The following is a 21,881-nucleotide window of genomic DNA, read 5'->3' as shown; positions in this document are numbered from 1 at the left end:
ATAAAGAGGCACATGAGCTCTCTGCACGTAGGTGGCCAATGACTGCAGCTGCTGGTGCTGGTGCTCATGCCAATAGCAACAAATGAGCAAAGAAAGCTTGAAAAGGTCTTATCTAGCCTGACCTTCTGCACTTCTGGGTTTTATCCAGAGACTTCTGCAGTTGGCCAATAACGCATGTTCCAAAACAATCTGACTTAATTAAAAAAAAATTAAGTGATTAGAGCTCCATCTTTGTCATACTCTGTGTTCTGTTAAATTGCTATAGTAACGCTGGTAGCAAGTTAAAATGAAGCTGATTGAAATACTGACTCCAGGAATATTTTACAACTTCCTTGGCTTAGAGCAGCCTACAAATTCTACACTGTGTTACATCCCACAGTGCACTCTCCTATCCTGAAGGTTTCTTCAGTAGACTCTTCCTTATGTAGAGCTTGTTGTGGAATTACGTTGTTGTGAAATGTTCCTTTTTTTCACAATCAGGACTTCCAATTTCTGAAGCTTTTTCAAGTTCATGACTTGGTTTGAATTACAGCTAATTCTTTTCTGTTTTGAGTTTTCTTTCTCCATCCTCTTTTATATTTTCATGAAATCTAATGATTTCATATAAATCTACACTCAAGAAAAGATGTACCTGCAATGGAATGCGTAAGTTGCTGATTTTAATTTGCAAATAACTTTTAAATTAAAAATGTTATTGCAATCTGAATTTAAGTGTGCTTGCTGAAAAAAAAAATATAAATGTTTTACTGTGATTTGCCAGCTGTAGGATTCCCTGATAATTTTTTTTCTTTTAGAAAAGAAGAGGCAAAAGAAGATGAAATCAACCAGTGACTGGAGGGAGAGAAGAAACGCCATTCGGCTTACCAATGAGTACACAGTAGAAACTTTGGTGGTGGCAGATGCTGATATGGTTCAGTACCATGGCGCAGAGGCAGCCCAAAGATTTATCCTCACAGTCATGAATATGGTGAGTATGCACTTTATTGTCTAAAGAAGAAGTGGGAGTAAATGGATTTTATCTAGGGTAGGTTAAAGCTGGCTTCCTTGACAGCTGTACTGGGTCACTGTTTTGACTTCGAGGTGGGAGGAAGGATTTTATTTTCTCGCATTATGTACTGCTTCTCCCTCATCTGTGTGGTTCCCTGTATTTATCTAATGTCATTACAATATGAAAGCTATTTTGAAATGGGCCTTGCAATTTTTCATTTGGGAAGTATTCCATGATTACTCAGGAGTGGTGCTTTCTGCCATATTATTGTACTCCTATAGTTTACCTGGGAAGAGAGGTTCCCAGAATGGACAAATGGTCTCACCTGACATGTTTCTTGTGTTGTTCTTCTTTATTATCATCATTTTCTAAAGATTATATTTCTTGGTGTGTATTTGTTGTAGGAGGCAGTCAAATTGTTATGGATGATGAGATTTGTATTGATTTACAGCAAATGAACTAGCTTGACTTTGAAGTCTTTTAGAGGCAGTATCTAGCTCTGATTTTTTTACAAAATAAAAGTGTCTGCTACCCTTGCTGTAGAAAACATGTAGAACTCAATACCGAGCTACCAGCTGATAGGAATTTCCACTGATTCCATTCTCTTTACCCCTGGACTTGAAGTGTTGCTGCTTGTGCTTCTGAGCAGCCAACAGAGTTGAGCTTCAGCATAATTTTAGGAATTCTGCAGGAAATCTGCCATGAGTGGCAAAAGCCTTTCAGAGTTCTGAGCTCGTATGGAGTATTGGTGTTAATTTGTTAGCTGTCCTAGTAGTATTCCCCCTCAGCTGATAGGGAAACCAAATCTCTCACAGTGGATGCTTGCTCACTCACTTGTTGGCAGTGGCAATAAAAAGATAATGGCCAAATTAGATGTGGGTGCTGAAAACTCTGCTTAGAGACAGCAGGGGTCCTTCCAGAGGCACTTGCTCAAGGAAATCTTGAAGGAAGTTTCTATGTCTGTGCCCATGCTATTGTAAAATCCAGGAACAGTTCATTCTCCTGACTACAGCTCTGTTGTTGTTCATGAGCAGTAAATTGGCTTGGGGAAAAAAAATAACAGCTCTAAACAGTAATTGACTGATCATGCCTCCAAGAGAGGAGTTGAATGATAGATGTTCAGTATTTAGCCCAGCCATGGGAGAACAGAGCTTTTTAAGAGGTCTTATGTTCCTTCACTAAGCACTGATGTGAGGGAGCCCTCCTGTAGTGAAATACTTCTCTGATTAAGCAAGTATTTTAACTAGTATTTTCCTTTAATGAGCTGCTTCTCTGCCCCTTCCTCTACCTTTTATTTTGCCATTTAGCATGCTGTGACAATAGTCACTTAACAGGGCATCATTGCATTCCTCTACTTAGTTGGATTGGTCCGTAGGAAGCATCTTTCAGCAAATCCATTCTTGTGACCATCCTTTCAGGTTCTGCTGGCTTTCCTGTGTTTAAGGATGTATTTGCTAAGGGCACAAGAGCCTTATTCTCCTCAAAGTTTTGGTCTCCCCACCTTGTAAATTCACATACTAGCTTTGCAGTGAGCTGACAGGACATTAGTTCATCTCAACAAGTCAACTTCTTAAGTCTCTGTTTAATCTAACCTGATGCACATCTGAATGTAATGTGTGTGTCAGGTCTGAGTTTCTTCCATGCATCAGGTGTTGGGACCTCCTGAGGGGTGATGGGGCTGTTTGCACTGGGAACCTAGGGGTTCTCCTGAAGTTGGCCCTGTACTGTTTGGTCACTGTGCTAATAAACCATTGCCATTATGCCTGTCAGTTCTGCTGGGACTCAGACCATTGTGGCTGTGAGAGCTATTAAGATATCTTAAGTCTAATCATGTCTTGATTGTCCTAGTAACAAAAGATCCATTCTTTCAGCGCAGATCTTAATGTATCTCTATCTACTGTGTATTTTTGTCTGTCTCTCAAAATCATTAATTTGAGTACACTGAGAGGCCAAGTCCGAAACTAGGATTAGCCACAAATGCTGCTCTGTGTCCAGACTTAGAAGTCCTGTAGTACATCTCAGCAACATCAGCTTGCTCTTGCTAGGTATGAGTTTGCATATGAGATTGTGCTGATGGGTTGGAACCTCTAAGCCTGTTTTCTAAACAACTGCTGAAGCTTAATTTCTAATGGATTTGGCTGATCGACTTGTGAAATAGGTTTTGATGCTTTAGTGTTAGCTCAGTCCTTTATTAGACACCAGAGAGTGCACATGGATGAGGACTGCTGGCTGAGGATACATTTATTTGATATCTCCTGAGGTGCAAAGTCCAGCTGAAATCCTTCCCACTGTTAAGTCATTGCTCCTGGGGGCTCATCTGTGTGGTTTTTCTGATGTCTGGTAGGGTTTGAATTTGTGTCAGCTTCTCAGCCTTCAAAGAAGCACTGACAGTCCTTCACCTCTGCCCACCTGCTTTCCCACACTTGTAGAAGCACAGTGCCTTTCAGGGCTCTTCCTGAGCAAAGTAGTTGAGAAAGGACAGCAAGCTCAAACAATAGCAAGGAATAATAATTGGCAAACACATAGATCACATAATTGCAGAAATCCTTTTTTTTAATGATGCTTTATAACAAGGTGAAATTCAAGGAAGTCAAAGGAAATTTTTGTGTTCTGTTTGCCATAATGAAAGCAGACCTTAACATTATCAGAAGAGGCTGTAGAATGTTATAGAAAATGTATTTTAGGAAGAGAAAGGTGTTTCAGGTAAGCCTCAGCTGATCTTTCAGCCATGCTCTTTGAGTAGTGCTTGAGCTAGGCATGACAGATCTGTGTGTGTGTGTGTGTGTTTTAGCTCCTTGTTTGTAAAATTACAGTTCAAGGAATGGGAAAACTGGGTTTCTTTGGGAAAATTCCCTCAATACCTTTCTTTACTACAGTATCAGTTGTGCTCTACGTAACCAAGCAGCAAAGGCCAGGCTGCTGGGGACCTCTGCTTGCTGTAGCCTCAGCAGGCTTCTGTCAGCCTTCTGTGTCACTTTAGCTGGGGGACAGGATTTGCCCCATGATATTAGGCAGTGCTTATTCAGCTACACTGCTGGATGGCGGGCTGCCTCTAAAAGAAACCAGAATGTTAATTTTGGCTTGAAGGCTTGCATTTAAGCAAATAGAACGTTACTGGTCAGGGGTATATTAACTCCTCTCTGTAAGCCATTACATTTACTGTCAAACCACAAAACAAGCATTAAGAGGTCTTATTAATGCATTTTATATTTATAGACATTTTAAGCAAAGTGATCTGCCTTCAAGTATTTAATATCTATTTACGTTACAAGAATTTCTGTAAGGGAAAACTGCAAAAAATTACAGAATACTGTTTTATTGCTCCTTTGGTAAATGAAAATCTGGGGGGTGGGGGAAGATGTGGGGAGGGAGATGGTGGGAAGAAACACCTAAGGAAAAAAAAAACCAACACAAAATGCTTCTGCAATCCAGAAATTCCAGGTAGAGCATCATGGAAGAAACAATGATGTGTTTTTTAATGATACCTGACCATCCCCCATGTATTTTTGTACATCCCCACTGTATTTGACCCCACTGTATCTGACCATCCCCCATGTATTTTTGTACATCCCCACTGTATTTTTGAACTAAGTTCAGGAGCAGGTTCTGAAGGATTAAACATATGCAGTTTTCTTGCAGTTCTACGCTTTTCTTTTCATCTGAGAGAAGTGGACAGTAAGACTAAAAGGAGATTCTCTGTCCTCTTTGACAGGTATACGGGTATACTGTGGCAGATCTTCACAAATAGGGCACTCAGCATACAAATGTAATAGTTGCTTTGTTTGGCTTTGGGGTTCTTAGATTAAAGTGCATTTTTGGAGCTTTGGAATAACTGAACGTGCCTTTTTCTGAGAGAGCAGAGCACACAGGGATGCAGGGATAAGTTACTGTAGTACATGTTAGTTTTCCTGCAGCTGTTCCTAAACTGCGTGATTAGTGTGAAAGCCCTCTGTGGAAGCAAGCAGTAACTTGAAGTTAGTGATCTGTTGGATGCAATTAAGAGGGAAAATTTTTATGTCATTCTTGAGGAATAATACTCTTTACTCTCTGAAACCTTTTTTTAACACTACAGCTCATTTTTCATCTTAGAAAATCTCTCACAGAGAAAATGTTGAAGAAGTAGATTAAAAAAAAACATTTTTATCGTGCACGTATTGATAGATTTATATCTCCATGCTCTTGGGGCTGACACATAAAAGAGCTGCTGCTGATAACTCCCTTGGTCTGATCTAAAATTTTCATTATTGGAATGGGAATGTAAGGAAATAAGATACAAATATTCGATCACTTTCTACAGATTTCTCTCCAGTACTCCCAAGATTAGGAGGTGGAGGGTGTGTGTGGGGGGGAAAATCAACTGTATCTTATGAAGAACACAAATGTGCTCTTTTTTTATAATGTTTGATAGGGAAATTTAAAAGCTTGGCTTCAGGTGGGTGTTAGAAATCCAATAGCGCTTTTCAAAACAAGTAAAAGAACAACCTCAGAAACCCAACTAATGCTCCCGCTGTCCAAATATCTTTCAGCAGCCAGTGCAATGGGAAGGCTGGAGCTTGAGTGCAAGGCTTGGGGAATGGGTGGGGAGGGGGGTAGAGGAAAAAGAAGAGGAATGTAGAGGGGGAATAAGAATGCAGTTCACCCTCAGGGTTGTGCTGAACATCTGAAACACATGCGTCTCCCTCCTACCATCCACCTGCAGAGGAAGCTCTTGAGAATTAAAAAAAATAAAAATAAAAATATTATACTAATGTAGCTTAGTTCCTCTCTTAGCCCAATTCCTCATGTCTGGGTTGCACTTTGTGCATGCTGGGGCAGGTCTGAACTGCTCGTGCCAAAACTGCATTTATTCTGTCTCGTTGATGTCAAAACTATAAGGAGAAGGAAGGGCAGGAGGAATGCAGATGGAGGAGGAGGAGGTGGAGAAGATTATTTGGGCTTCATACTTTTCTGTTTTCTCTAGGGTGTTCTGTGCAGTAGGGCTGTATTGGGGGACTGTGTAGGAAGGGAGATGCAGTAGAAAAAGAATAAAGCTCTTCTGACAACTCCTCTTCCATTGTTTTATTTTCTAAGGCTCTACCATGCCTGTTTACCAAGTACTTTATTTGGAGTTTTGTTGAGTCTTCATAGAATGGAAGTTAAACTAATGGTTTGCATTCAACAGGGTAATCAGTACTCGTGTCTGTTTCAGCAGCATTGACAATTATTCATCATGTCCCTTCAGTTCATTGAGCAAGAACTTCTCTTCCAGCTGAACTATTCTCTTGTGCTGCAAGTGGTAACCTAAACAGCAACTTTTGGAGTTTGTTCCATAGCAGAGTTTAGCAAACTGTTAGTGAGTTTCATGTAGCTGACTTCTGTTCCCAGCTGCGTCATTTAATCAAAAGGTTCCAAAATACCCCAAATACTCTTTATTTTCCCATTTTGCTGCACTAAAGCAAACTTCTGTCTCTCCCTTTTAATCCAGTCAAAGCTCATGGGCTGAAAGGTCTTGTTCAGCCTCTGAGGCATTTAGAGTAGAGGAAGAAAGGAGGTAGCTGCCAGATCTCTGATAAGAGAGGCTCTGTCTCTACCCTAGGTGGCATAATGTTTAAATGCTTCAGTTGTACTGAAGTAGAACAGCCACTTTTACCAGAATCTCTTAATAGAGGGAAAGATGATTGTTCCTACTGCACAACAAACACTGTCATGACTATGGGGCTTCTTTGGCATCCATTTAAGAAAATCAGCATGTAAAGCTTGAATAAACATGCAAACAAGAGCCTCTTTTGCATATCCAGTGACTTTTTTGTTTAGTATCCAATTTTTGCTACTTTCAACAGTGTCCAATAGTTTTCTAATCATGGGTAGGTGTAAATACAACTAGACTTAAGTTAACTGTTGGATGGAAACAGCACAAGAGAAGAGAAAAGAATGGGGGACCGAAAACTTTTAAAATGACAAGATATGTTTTCCAGCAATTGGTTTACACTATACAGGTTCTGTCAGTGAAAACTACCTTTTGAAGTCAGTGGTGTTTGGATCTGTCTGTGCAGGGTCTAAAGGCAGGCAGGCAGATTGTCTCTTTTGATGGAAAGTCCATCATCCATTACGTTTAACGATAAGAGCTTATCTGCTGTACTGCTGTTTTATGACTAGAAACTTTAAAGAATGCTCAGAGTGAGCAGTGAGCTAGACAAATCAAAAGCATCCATCATAGGATCATGGCTAATACTCATTAACCTCTCCAGTGATGCATGAGATCAGTCTGATCTGATCAGCTCAGCGCCCCACCAACCCACTCAGCTGAATGTCCAGCTCTCCATTTACAGACAGGTCAATAGTCAGAGCCCTTCTCTGCAAGCATTAAGTTTACATCCCCCACCCAACTCTCCTCGAGTCAGTAGTGAGAGGCCATAGCTATTCTACCAACATACCTCTGAGGTAAGTAAATAGTACCAGCACTTGTGTGCATTTGTATACCAACCACAGGGCAGATAAATGGCTCATTGTGCTCATGCTGAAGGTCAGTGGGTCAGATACTGAGCAGTGTCTGTCTTGAAATCTGTGCCTAAATTATAGGAAACATTTAAGTGTATAATTAAATCCTACTCCAAACACTAAAGTGCTTGAGAACTCTCTTACGCCGAACACATTCCTGAGTATTTGCACAAATAGGAAAAATACCCAGTGTTGAAAACATAATATTCAAGATATGTTCATGTCTTGAGTGTTTTGTAGGAAGTTAGCTGAGTCTTTGTGATGTTTCTAGGCAAAAGAGATGTGGGTAGGAAATGCAGCTTACCTGAGACCAAGTCCTGTAGCCTCTACTTAGGCTCTCTTCAGTGGTCTTGATTGATTGGGAAGGGAATGCAGTGTTCACCCAAAAGTTGTTATGGGATATTTTAAACCTTTTTATAATGAACTTCTTATTATTTTTTTTATTTAATTTTTTTAATATACAGTCTAATCAGTGCATTTGTACACAAAGAAACGGGGAAATAACATTCTGGCATCAATTAAGATCTTATGTTCTAATGTATAAAAATGACATGAACTATCTGAGCTGGAATGCAAAATCTGGAGAAAGTAGTAAGGTAGTTTCCGGTGCTATTTTTGTATTTCCTGAGGCTTGTGTCATTATATGCTGCCTTATTACTATTCTCTTCTTATATAAGATATGAAAATAACAGAGGGAAATTGCTTTTCCATTCTATTTCCTGAAGTCTAAAACACACCATTATTTCATCTTGTATTCAGATATCTCTGATATTTAAATGCTGAAGATCCATGTTAGTTGGATGCTTCATAATGTATATCCGTGTTCTTGAGACTTAGGTTTATGCTTAGAATACCTTTGAAATATTTCTCTCTTGATTACTCAGCAATTCTCTTTCATTCAGTCTAATTAGAAGCATCTTTCTTTTCTCAACTTGATTATGGGTTCTGTTTCATCAATTTTGTTTGTTTTCTAATGTTTCTGGCCCTGAATGCTGAATTGCACTCAGATTAATCTGTTACAAGTTGGCCAGTTGGTGAAGCCGAATGTTATATAGTAGGAATAAATGTACTGCGTTTTTGTAAGCTACACTGTAGTGTGTGGAACTGTTAGAATGGCAAAACGGTAGCTCTTAAATTTTTTTTATTGTAGTAGCACAACCCATTTGTTTTCAGTTTGGGTCAGTATTGTGAAGGAGAAATATTTAACTTCAGTCACAGTTCTTTTAACTGCTACTATATCTTGACATTGTTACTGATGTACTGTAGATGTTTTCTTTGCACTTTAACAGGTGTACAACATGTTTCAACATCAAAGCCTTGGAATTAAAGTCAGCATTCGAGTGACAAAACTAGTCCTACTTCGCAGTCGACCTGTGAGTTCTAATTCATTTTTACCCTTTGCTATAACTGTACTACTATAGTCTTACAGGCAGAGCAGGATCTCTGTCCTGTGGGTGAGAACTATGGGATGTTTGGCCTTAGGATCACAAAATGTAACTAGTTTGTGCAGTGTAACTAGATAGTGTTACAGATGGAAGTACAAGGGGTTGCAGAAGTGAAAGGAACTGCAGTCCTTTTATGCAGTCTTTCTGGAAAATCTTTGCTTGTAGTTGTGAACCAATCTCAGGAGTTAATTGTTAGAAAAGTTGCATGGCTCTTTTTATCATGCTTTTTTTTTTCAAAAGTCTCCTAAATCTGGCATTTTTATCAGAAATATCAGAAATAAAATGCCAGATTTAGGAGACTTTTGAAGCTTGTGACAGCTACCAGCTGATGGAGCTTGTTCTGTATATTAAATGGCAGAGGTCAGTGTGATTAAAAACTCGTACTTCACCCGCTCAGGTGAAGTTGGTTTTGTGCTTTCTCATTTTCTAATGTCTGTGTTTTTGATCCTCAGTTGTTCGGTGTTTTGTTGTTGGTTTTATGTTTTGTTTTGTTCTTTTATCAGAGGTATAATGATTTTGTAAACACTGTGATGAATATTTGTTCTTTTGTATCCCTTTCTATACAAAAGGCCAAGTTGTCTATTGGGCATCATGGAGAGAGGTCTCTGGAGAGCTTTTGTCACTGGCAAAATGAAGAATATGGTGGAGCAAAATACCTTGGTAACAACCAGGTTCCTGGTGCGAGGGATGACACCCCTCCTGTGGATGCTGCAGTTTTTGTAACCAGGTATAATGAGGACAGGTTTATCAGTTTCCTTAAGCAATACTGGCCCATAGTAAGTGCTTGGATCAACTGGTCCAGCAGTAATCCAAGAAGAATATACATTGATATGTTTGCTGCCTGTGTGCTGTTTGGAGGGCTCAGATGCCTCAGGTGAAGTGTTTTCTTTGTGTGTACTTACCACTGCTGTGCAAAAGCTTTATCACAGTTGTCCTGATAGCATTTCATAATCAGGATACAGTTAAGACATGTCTGTACCTTTTTCTCAGATCAGGTGGTATGAGCGGAAAAAAGATAGGTGAGGTTTAGGAAGACACAATGTTTTCATCCTAGAAGAAAGAAGCTGCCAAATTGAGAATATGGGTAAGAACAAGTACGTGGAGTTGATTAGGTATTCATATTGAACACTCTGGGAGGAGAAAGAGTTGGTACCTCTGGAGCGTGCAGTGTGTTGGTAGGAAGGAAATGGTGAGGGAGCTATCTCCTAAAGAAAGAGGCAAATGAAAACCAGAAGATAAATTAATTATTTCTTTGCATTAGAAGATAACCACTCTAACATCCCTCTGCTGTCAATCCTAAAGTCAGTCATTCTTAACTTGTCTGTATGTTTAAAACCTGCTGCATTTATTTCAGTCATGAAACAATCTGTATGAATATTACAGAAAGTTTCCTTGCAGCTGTGGCACTGTTTACTGCTGGATCAAACGTATCAGAGTATGGCCCAGATACTGTAAACAAAAAGGATTTCTTCCATTGTAACTTCTCTTTTTTCCCTGTACTTTCCTTACCTGAATTCAACCTCAGAGTAAAATTCAGATTCCATATTCCATTGTAAGTTATGAGCAGCAAATATCTGGTTGTGTAAATTGTGTACTTTAAACTTAATAATATGTTGTTACGGAAATGACTACTGAATAATTAAACTGAACACAAAAATATAGTTGTAAGATGGCTTCTTTATGTGGTTGAAAGACACTACTTCCTACCTCCCTCTTCCCTGGTTTCAGATAGGAGACGTCTGTAGTGTAACTAGAAATTCATGCTTTTGTATAAGCTGTTGTTCTGACTGCGATCGTCTCTTGTGTTAAGTCACATCGCAAACTATCCACTGGATTTTGGTGAGTGTTCAGTAGAATAACTGGCAAGCAGGGCATGGGGCCAGAGAAGTTCTGAAGAGTGCACCTTCACAGACGTGTGCAATCCTCCCACATCCTTCTCTCTCAATTATATTCACTGTAGTCCAACCCAAACACCTAAGCAGCTACTTAGCATTTTAGGCAGGGTGAATAGTTCCTTTGAAGTCAATGGGCTGAACATCCTCGTTATAGTTAAGCATGTGCTTTATTGGATCAGAGCCTAAATAAATAACTAACATTTTTGTTGAATTTATCTGGGCATCCAGTTGTCCTGCATGACAAGCGAGGCATACAGAATCTCTTCTGATGTGTTCTAAGCACTGGATGGAGGGAATGAGCAGAGCATTTCATCTGTGCATTCTGTCTGCAGCTTACAAATTGAATGCATAATGTCATGTTAAATGAGTTGAACTCAGGCATTTGAGGAAGAATTGTAGAGATGTTCATCGAGTTCAGTAATTGTGCAGCTTTTGTGATTGGAATAGTTGGAGAAGTACAGGTGCAGTTGGGTTAGAAGCTAGATTCAGGTTTTGTGAGAAAGTTCAGGCCAAGGAGCACATTATTCTGTGTAAGAGCAGCATTTTCCTGTTTGATAGGTCAACAGTGTTTATTTGTATCCTTCCTTCTTGCTGCATCTTGTTATTCTAACCCATCCTGCTCCTGCTGAAAAGAGGATGCTGTGTTCTTGGAACATTTCTGGCCAAGGAGCCCAATTCCTTTGTTAAGGTTTCTACTCTTGGCTTTGGAAGTGTATGTGTGTGTGTGTCTCCATCTGTCTGTCCCTTCACCCTCTTCCAGTCTGTACAACTGGACCAGTAGAGGATATGGGAGCAAAAGCATGTCCAGCACAAGTAATAGAACCAGAAAAAGCAGAAGCTGAGTTTTCATCAGCTGCTTTAAGAGCAGAAACAGATTATTTGGGGTCAACCTCTGTAATCAGAGGACTTTCTTCTGTCTTGCTGTGTTCATTTGAAATGCCATGGTACGCTTGGCTTTTGGGACTTCACTTTTAACTGGTTTTCCCCATATACTCATTTGTATGCAAAAGTAGATGACCTCCTAACACTTCTGTGGGATTTTGATAGCCTTTACCTAATTAAGTTGTGGGCAAGAGGAATACTATATCTGAAATAAGATGTACCATTGCCCAGTTCAGTAGGTGAAGAAGGCGGTGGTAAAAATCTCTGAAGGTTTGAATATAGTACAGTGGTATCTAGAATCATCACACTATTGTTCAGATTCTCATTTTGAACTTCCAGAAATTCAAATCTCTGGCATTTACAGGTAATACACTTCATATTTTAGTGGGCAGCTGACCAGAATAGTTTCTTTCTGCAGAATCTTTATCTTAGTGATCCTAGAAGCGCGTTTCATTTAAAACACATTCTCTCTGTTGATCTTCTGTTCTTTGCATTCCTCAGAAAATCTCCAGATATTCTGTTGTTCTCCCAGCTTCTTGGCCATTTGGGTCAGTCATTAGAGTATAGGTGATAAGGGAACAGAGAATCAATCAGTGCTGATAAGAACATAATTCAGAACTGTTACTCAGCAAAGAATTGTGTTGGTTTTTTTCCTGATGAACTGCTGTAGTTATTCCATTTGCAGCCTGCTTGCTGCCTCTGCATTTCTTCAGCTCTTCGCCGTTCCACTAAGTGAAGCAATTCTGTGTGCATTTAGAAAGCTGGGAGCATAGGACTACTAAATATATATATTTAGGGTAAATATTTTTTTCTTTTTGGCAAGGTTTTGCCTCTACCCATTTCCTCTGTCCTTTAACTTTGTGACCCAGTAGGGTGAAACTGGTCAAAAGCCATCATTTGAAGGATGCTGATAACTGACTACTAAACAGAATACTTCTCATTCATGCTGCACATTTCAATTACTGTCCTCCTTTCTTACAGGAAGGACTTGAATTGCAGAATTTAGCTTAGCACACTTAGGTATTTTTTTCCAGTTCATGTGAGCCAGATGGAAGAGTGACTTTAGGAGGAGTTCTGAGCTTCTTTTCTGGCTCTCTTTATTGAATAAAACAACCCACTTATTGTCATTTTTTTCAAAACAGTTGTTTAATCTTGCTAACGAAAACACACTCCATGATAAAAGTGATAATGACCAAGCATTTCAAAGATCCCTAAAAAGAACACATGTGCTACTTGATTCAATCAGTGGCTGAAAGTGGAGAGGAAATTTACTTCCCTGCCATAGTGTGAGATTGCAGTATGTTATCCAAGGCTTAGTGAGATAAGGTCCAATCTGACCTTGGATTTGAATGGCAGATCCTGGAGTGAGTTTTACTCCAATATTGCTCTGTAAACCACCCCACTAACATCCTGTTACATATCCTCAGGTGAGACAGGTCTTTATTCATGCCTGTATGGTCTGCAGTCCCTCATGATTTTCCAGGAAAGGACTTCAGGAATTTCAATGTGTGGGTTTTATTTAGGCAGCATCTTGTCTTTGGAAAAAGTCTGAGATCCACTGAGCTCATTTTAATGTGCTTTTGTGTTTGGCCACAGTTTTAGGGCAAAATTTAAACAATAAGTCCAGGTAATTTAAACCCTAGCATCTTCATGCAAGGCCCTTTAATAGAAGGAAGTATGGTGTCTGTTGGACTTTATAGGACAGGCTGGGAAATTTCATACTTGCCAGCCCACAAGCAGTGAGCTGGGTAGCTAAGTTCAATTCTTTTTGCTGACCTATTTCAAGTCCTACTCTGACCAGACAGCATCACAGTGCTCCCTTTAAAAACAAGGGTTGTTCTACTTCTCTTTGAACAAGCAAGTTGTACTGGATTATTTATAAACTCCTTGTTTTATGGCATGGTGGTAATTTCTCCAGGAAGCTGCCCAAAAGTGCCAGACACCATTCAGTGTAGATCATGGAGTGCAAGGAGCAAAATTTGCTGTGCTTTGTTTGCAGAGCCAGCCAGCCCTTGAGGAGAGAAGCTTTTCTAGCAATGGCCTTTTGCCATTTACTAATAGTTCAGCTATCTGTTGTCACAAGAAAAGCATCTGTTTGATTTACCAGTTTATATAACATAATAAGTCCTTAAATAAACCTCCGTCAAGTTGGCCCTGGGAACTCAAGCGGGTGTGCTTTTGCCAGCTCTGTCAGGAGACTGTCATTAGTCTTCTTTGGAAAGGCTGGAATGCCAAGGTGTCGAGACACAATAAGGCTGCAGTGAAAAATGAAAGCTGGGGCTGGTGTGTGGTCGTAGCTTCCAAATTCATTTTGTTCCTATCAGATTTTTTTTAACACTTTGATAGTTGTCTCATTTTTTTCTGAATTGAGGCATTTTGAGGTTTCAGTATGCTTAGCAAGAGGTGGTAATTGTTATTGTTTCCATTCTTCCAGGTCTTTGGCAAACTGACTTGTCATTTCTAAAGAGTTTGGTGTGAAGGTTTTGCATTTGTTAGCCCCAATGCTGAGCCTTAAACACCTTTTCCTGTAAAGCCTAATCTTGTACTTCTTATTCATGGAACAAGTATTTTTAATCTTTCTCCATTCTTATTTCTACCACACTCTAAAATTCGAAATCCTTTCTGGGACTTGAGCATTTCAAACAACACGTTCCAACTGTACTAATGTGATTCTCTCACTAGCCTCACCTTAGGGTGAGGAAAGGCATGACAGAGATTGTGGTTTCTTGGCTTCCCTTGGGCTAAGGAACTTCAGAAATGTACATGATGCTTTTCTGTTCCTTTTTATAGCAGATGATGCTGCAAAGCAGGTCTGAAGATAGTTCCTAAATGTTTAGGCCTAATTGCTTATTGAAATATATTCAAACCATTAATTTAGTTATAAAATACTCTTCTTCTCCACGCTCGTTTTGCTCTCATGAGGGCTCTCGTTTACAAAATCTTCTCACTTGAAGTGGTACTGCTTAGACAATGAGGTTCAAGGGTTTTTTTCTGCATCTCTGTCCGTGGATCTTTGGCAGGATGTGTGGATGCCAGTGGCATATATAATATCTATTTTCCTGCTTTAGTGAGATTCAGGGAGACTGGATGAGATGTGGAGAGATAACAGAGACCAGATGAAGTCCTTTAAGCCTCTGTGTTGGATTCCAATCATAACATGGCAGACTAGCCAGTAATATGTTTAGCTGAAGCCAGTTCACCTGGCTGTTACCTGGCAAATCCTGATATTCTCTTCTTATTACATGGAGCTGATTCACGTAATTGTTTGTAATCTTGCAGCAGCAATCAGTGTTGCTGTCTGTGTTGTCATTGCATAGACTGCACAGCAGTTAAATAAAAAACAAAATCCCTCTACTCCCATGATATGTGAATCATGCATCACTGCTTTTTTCCTAGCCTAGAGTCTGGGGGAACAGGATACATTTGACTTCTGTTCTGTTTTGCTTTCTAGGACAGATTTCTGCGTACACAAAGACGAGCCTTGTGACACTGTGGGTAAGTCAAAGAAGTAGGGGAGAATATTTTGATAGCCAACTCTATGCTGAGAGGAGCTTTTTGGGGCAATCTTTCATTGTTTGATTTAATGTAATGCTGCTTTTGCTATTCTGAATACCTCTGTGATGCAAATACAGATTAGTACAGGGTACGAACTATAAATAATCCTTTAAATACTAACCCTTCTAAGCACCGAAGGTCTCTGAGTTTGGAAGTAATGTTAAGTAACTTTATGTTTTTGGAGCTGATGTAGAGTTAGATAATTAGAGATTAAGAAATTGTCTGTTAGTATGTCTGCAATGTTCCTTCCAGTGCTCCCTCACCTCATTTCTCAAACAAGAATTTGCTAACTAATGAATGTATTTGCAGCTGTAAGAACCCGTGTAACACTCACAGATCAAACTGGCACACAGACACGGAGAAGAATACCTCATTGTAGGAAAGCCAAGTTAAATCTTCTTTTCCGCCTCCTGCTTCCTAACTGCCTTTAATCTCACCCAAGACCTGGATTCACAGAGTCCTTACATCCCACATGATCCATCTATTTATTTATTCTACTTAGGTAGCAGTAATCTTCACTGTATCTGTTCAGCTGGTGTGTTTTTTTAATCTCGACAGTAGCAGCAGTGTGTGGAGGCAGAACTCAGCATTCTCTCTGTGGTGATTACATTATTTTATTTTATTTTTTTGACTGGCTTCAAAGTCAAACTGCACATTATCCCATGTACTGTGTGAGCTTGGAGTGGATACTGACATTCAGCTGGTCTTAAACTTCAGGGTTTGCAGAGATGCTTGGAGACCAGGGGTCTCTACTAAAAGCAATAGTTGACATGGGGTATCCTCAGCAGGAGTTCTGGGACTGCTTACAGAAAACTCATTTCAAAATGCAGACCCTTCCCTCTTTGTGTTATGGAGTTTGATCAGGTGGAAGGAAATAAAGAGCTGAAAAATGCATACATTTTCTTTTTAAACATGAGCAAGGCTTGGCTTATATGTTTAAATTTTCCAATGGGAATCCCTCACAGTGCGTTTGTTCTTTGTCCAATTGAAAACACACTTCTACTACTACTGAGGAAGGTTTTTTGTGCCTGCATCTGGAGATGCCTGTGGTAAGATACAATACAAATAAAGAAGAAAAAGAAAAGCTGATGGAAGACGTGCTGACCAAGGTCAGGGCTTTTTCTGTTTTTAAAAGACAGTGATGTTGGAGATCTCTATTCAGGGAATAATGTAGACAGCATGACTAAGGAAATATTTTTATCATTATTTTTTTTTTCTATTTGTAAACTACCTGAATACTTTCTTGTGCTGAAGTCTATGGCTCCAGTGGAAAAAGTGGAAGATCAGAGTGATAAAGATTAAACTCATTAGATGCTATTTCCAGTGTAGTAGACTTTGAGAAGGTAGATGTTTCAATAAGAAAAGCAGTTTAGTTTCTTTGCTCTCTTCAGTCCTAGTTTTCTTTACATCTGGTGCTTGCATCTTTACTTCTGCATTTCCTATGCCCCTCTATTTCTGCTGTTTGAGCCCAGAGACAGTGTCCAGATCAAGTCTTTCATCATATGATATCTACTGTTTTTTCTTAATACTGCAGAATTAAGTAAAAATTTTGATGACATCCATTTTTAAGCATTATTGCCTGTGCCCAAGTTGGTGAGCTACTGCAGTTGTCTCACATCAACTACCTGCTTAGGCCTGTATCTCTGTGTTGCATGTACTGAAAAGTTACTTTAAAACTCTAAGACTAGGAACTGTTCTGGTAGGGCTGCAGTCTGAATGAAGTCCACCCAAGTTATGCTGTATATTGATCTTTCATCTGTCAGTGCCTTGAGAAACAGCATTTATGCTTAGAGCCTGAAAGGAGACAACGATTCTTCTGGTCATCAGTTTGCACCACTGCACTTCTTCTTAGCAATATGAAATTGGAGAATGGTGGGTTTTGGGGGATTCACATCCAAAAAAGAATTCATGTTTCTGTGTTCTTAGGTGAGTGGTAAAGCCACAAGATAGTGTCAGATAATTAAGGGCCACATGTTTAATGCTCTAAATCAGTTGTATTTGTGATTTGCACGGAGGTCACTGTCTCTGCTTTCAGTATAGCAGTGTTTGAAGTTCATTTCTGTTTCTCTGTTGAATATGTGGGTGATAGAATTATGTTTTTTTCTCTGCTGGTGAAAGTTAGCCAATATGTAACTTTTTCATGTTACAGATGTTAGACCAGAACAGAATTTGGTTTTGTGTTGTTTATGTGCATCACAGCAGAGGAAGAATAAACTAAGGAATATACTTTTGTGGCATACCATCCCTTTTAAAAAGCGTTTAGTGTTGGTAATGCTAAATTTTAATCGTGTGAAAGGTCTTCCAATTTTCCTTCTTGATCAGAAAAGGGAAAAAATAGTTGTCAGCACAAAGAAACAGGTTTTAACAGCAATAATGGCTTAAGCAATTCATGTATGAAGCTGTATGATGCGTATATAAAATGCACAGTGCAGATGGAAGTCAGCAATCTAAAGCTGCTTAGTCATGTTTAAGAGCATATACATGATCCATTACATTACGTGCACTAAAATTACTGTATTTAAAGCATTCTGAGTATTTTAGTATTTTTTGTTTTGTGACTATGCTTTTATTATTATTATTTTGTTGTTGTTGAGAGAACTATGCAAGCAGAATTCTTGGTGGTAGTACTGAGGCTCAGCCGTTCTTTGGAAGTGAGATAATGAAATGTAAGTGGTTTATAAGAGGTGCTCATTTGTGCTCAGAAAGATCCATATTGAAAAACCTGTCTGGAATCTTTGCTTGCTATGCAGACACAGAGAGAAAACAGCAGCAGGAGGTTTGTATTTGTATTCTGGCAGGGGCCTCTCTCCGAAGCCAGTTGCTCTGGGGACTTGGTTCAAATTTTCTTGGCCCAGCTGCCAAGGTAGTGTGGAAGGTTACATAATGGCTGAATCAAGCTCAAAAATTGTGAAAATATGTAGGTATGTCTTTGTGGGGTGATACCCCACTGACCGTGTCAAGAAACAGAACCACGTTTGTTTAAGGAGTAGTTTATTAATGCTTATTGCCCCACTTGGTTTTGTGAGTAAGCTGTAAGAACGAATGAATTCAAAAAGGAGGGGGAGAAAAGGAAAATGCCTGCATGCAACATGTTTGCTACAGTTGTGTTTCAGTAGCTTCAGTTGCTGGTACCTCTGATAGGCTCTGCAGTTTGAGTGCAGGACGTTTGCTTTGTGCAACACAGCCTTGATGCACACCAGTCAAAAAGTTTGCAGTCTGCTGCTGCTTCAGACTCATCTCTCGTGATGTGACTCCAACCAGGTCTGCCGTTTCCTGCAGAAAAATCTTTGTTCCAATTGAGCTGCCTCTAAGCCAGCCAAATTGAGAATTTAATGTCTAGCTATTAATATCAGGCTGCAGCTTGGAGCCTTGCACGTTGTAAGGATCCAACCTTTCTGTGACATAAGCAGATTGAGAATGCCCCTTTCGTTCAGTATTTCCACTGCTATTGCCAAATAAGCAGCTTTATGGTTAGTTAGGAATGATCCTGCATATTTCAAGGCAAAGCTTGGACTTGATTCCTCAGTGTACATGTTACCCCAGATCCAAGCTGAAGCTTCTCTGTATTCAGCTAATAGTGATGGTAGGAGCAGTATGGAATTGGGAAATGGAAAATGAGAAAGTGTCTTAAATATCCTTAAATTGCCCTGGTTAAAAATGTCTTTACCTCTTCTGCAGTCACATATGCTTTCTGTGGCTTGATGTTAGGGAAAAGAAAGCAGAATACAGTTACATACTGCAGATGGGCGGATTTATTTGAAGAAATAACTGCTTGGAGAAAACTGAGCATCAGAGTAGAAGCGATTGAGAAACAGTTTTCCAAGCTGTTTCCACAAGTGAATCAGTGTTTTGTGAAAAGCAATTTCATCTCCTGACTGGCTTTAATTGAAGGGCTCTGAGGTAACTTATTAAGAAGGTCCTGGGGGTTGTAAATTCTTGTCTAGTTTGTGTCCTGTATTTATTTGCCTCTTCCAAACATGAACTTATATGTGTGGTTTCAGTTTTGCCACTGTTGCTGCTTGGTAGCTGTGCAGGTGACATCCTTCTGCTGTCCCAGTGTGTTCATACCATAGTCGTTTCTTCCTTTCATCAGAAGTGCCATCATAAAGAGCTGCATCCTGTGGGGCTATGGGCTAATTTTCCCTCCCTTAACAATTAGACCCTAGTTTCTTCTTATGAGTACTGCAGCGCAGAGTTTTTAAGATATGTCCAGGTTTTCCAAAGCTGACATTTGAACTATTCATCACTGCACATTTTATCCTTTGTATTGCATGTAGAGCACCTGAAAAATGGGCAATGCATTTTGACCTTTTACTTGCTGATTTGCTTGTGTAGTTGGGTGACTCCTGTTCTCAGCAGTAACAGTTCTTATCAGTCCAGCCTGTGCTCTACGCTGTTCATTTAAATCTTCCTCCCTGTGTAATATAGATTGCAGTCCCTTAACAGTGTCACAACAGAGAATTAATCCCTAAGGAAAGGGAAAAGACTGGTTGGTTTGCTGTGAGTGGAAAAGAAAAGGAATTCTCACATTAAAAACATTTTCCATAGTGGTTCATGTTGAATGTTTCTGTATATTCCAGGGCGGGTTTTTATTTGATGCCAGAATAAATAGAAATACCTGCTGCTTAAAACAATTCATTAGAGAAGCAGTGCCTGGCTTTAGCAAAAACCTTACTGAGACTGTCCTCCAGACCAAAGTCAAACACACTTCAGTGCATTAAAATGAACATATAGTCAGTTAAAATGTCCCTTAAAGGGACAGTCTTTAGTTAATTTAATGTTTGTGAATGAGCAGAACCTCAGAGCACACTGCAGATTTTTCTATCAGTTGTGGCTGTGTAGAGCACTGCAGAATCAGGCTGCTGGCTTTACAAAACCAAAGGGAGCCATGCTGTGGTACAGTGGAAGACTTTTTCTCTTGCCTTCTGGTTGCTAAGGAATAAATACTCAGCTGCACAACTCAGACAGTGCAGAGCTGTGCAATTGGCCATATTCATCACTACCATCTTGTGCCCCACCCTGCTCACAACGGCCTTCCAGTTTCTTTTACTAGCTAGCAATCTCTCCTAAGTTCTTAATAAAAATTTATGTGCCAGTAGAGTTTAATATAAGATTGCATACATTTTAATGGAAACACTGGGATGAACGTGGCCACTCAAGAAATCACAAATTCCTACTAACATTACCCTTGCTCTTCCTCACTTCAGTGTCCTGTTTGTGCTTTTTCTTCTCGCTTGCTTTGGGGACACAGTTTCAGTGAGGCTGCTTTATATGTGCAAAGCTGTTCAGTCTCCAGCTGTGAGCCTCTGAAGGAAAAATCTAGCTTCCACTAGACTCATTGCATGAGTTTTTTCCTAGAGAGGCCTGTGGCTTGGAGGTACCTGAGACGTCTTTGGAAAACCTGATGTCCTGAGACTGGTGCTTTGGATTTCCTGAAAATTAGCTGTCATCTCAATTAAGCTGATTCTATTTGGGCATTCAGAATCACTGGAAGTTCTTAAAATCTTGCAAAGAAACAACAGTCTGTGAGAGTTAGAAAACAAAACCTAATAGAAACAAAAGTGAAGCTGATCAGGCTGCTTTTGGAAGGGCAAGTGGGAAGTACAAACAAAGGCTGTGTACAAACAACATTTCCTTCTGTCCAGCCTGTAAAGTAAATAAAAAAGCTGGGCATGCCAGTTGAAGCAGACTCCATATTTATTGTGAAATACGTCTGCTTTCACATTGATTTATATGAAAACTTATGATGTGTGCAGCATATTTGGTTGAGTGAAGCATTGATGCTGTTTTTTCTTTTTATTGTTATGGAAAGTGAAATATTTGAATTTTGTTTGCCTTTGGGTTTGTTTTGTAGCTCAGAAGACTTGTTTAGGCTTGTCTTTATTCGTTCCACTGAATATGGAATCCATTCTTATGGCAGTGGTGGATTCTTGGTCTCCTTAAATGAGTAATAGCTATGGCTGAGAAATAGTAGATGAGCACTAATGGCTGTGCTGAGTTTGGTTCCTTTACGTTCCCATCATACATAGAAAATAGGTAATTGATCAACCCGTCTGTTCTGTTCTTAAAATTAATGTTAGTGCGGTTTTCTGAATTTCTGGTCATCTCAACCTCTTTCTTCATCTTCTCTGTTTTTTCATGTCTAGCAGAGGGAACAGTTAGCTTATGTAATTAAGATAAATGAAAGCTTTTAGTGGAGGGAGAGTTAGTGACAGATCTTTCTGACCATTTGTCATTGTTCCCCCTTCCATATGTACATAGCTCTGAAGCATCACAGATCCTCTGTTGCTCTCATGACTAATCCCCTTCTCTTGCCTTTTTGTTGAGGGCCTGTTTGTCTTTGGTGGCTGTTCATAGCTCTTAGAAACTCTTGCTCAATTTTCTTCCTTCATCTTCTCTTTTGTTCAGCTGGGGCTGGACACCAAGAAGCTGCTTTCCCGGGAGAGGCCTGGATGGTCTGTCTTCCATCACACTAACGACATGACTTCCCCACTGGGGCTATGGAATTTCCCTATGTTTGCTACACTTCATTCTTCATAAACCTCCAGTAGTTCCTTATTCTCCTCCATACATCATTTTCTTTTTGTAGCCCCAATATTTATTTTCACTTTATTTTCTAATTATTTCTCTGTCTGTCTT

General features: G+C 39.6%; 1 protein-coding gene across 3 annotated transcripts in view; it reads left to right on the top strand.

The window, feature by feature from the left end:
- ADAMTS17 (ADAM metallopeptidase with thrombospondin type 1 motif 17) overlaps positions 1-21,881 on the top strand; it is a 145,209-nt gene that overhangs the window by 15,841 nt on the left and 107,487 nt on the right. For all 3 annotated transcript variants that reach the window (XM_015873158.2, XM_015873159.2, XM_032446811.1), the window contains 4 exons: positions 795-967; positions 8,755-8,838; positions 9,480-9,637; positions 15,139-15,182. In XM_015873158.2, the coding sequence (XP_015728644.2) occupies positions 795-967; positions 8,755-8,838; positions 9,480-9,637; positions 15,139-15,182 (459 nt within the window). The remainder of the gene's footprint in view (positions 1-794; positions 968-8,754; positions 8,839-9,479; positions 9,638-15,138; positions 15,183-21,881) is intronic.

The sequence above is a fragment of the Coturnix japonica genome, chromosome 10, assembly GCF_001577835.2.
Source record: "Coturnix japonica isolate 7356 chromosome 10, Coturnix japonica 2.1, whole genome shotgun sequence".
Classification (NCBI taxonomy): domain Eukaryota; kingdom Metazoa; phylum Chordata; class Aves; order Galliformes; family Phasianidae; genus Coturnix; species Coturnix japonica.
This window is presented reverse-complemented; position numbering and strand designations above follow the sequence as displayed.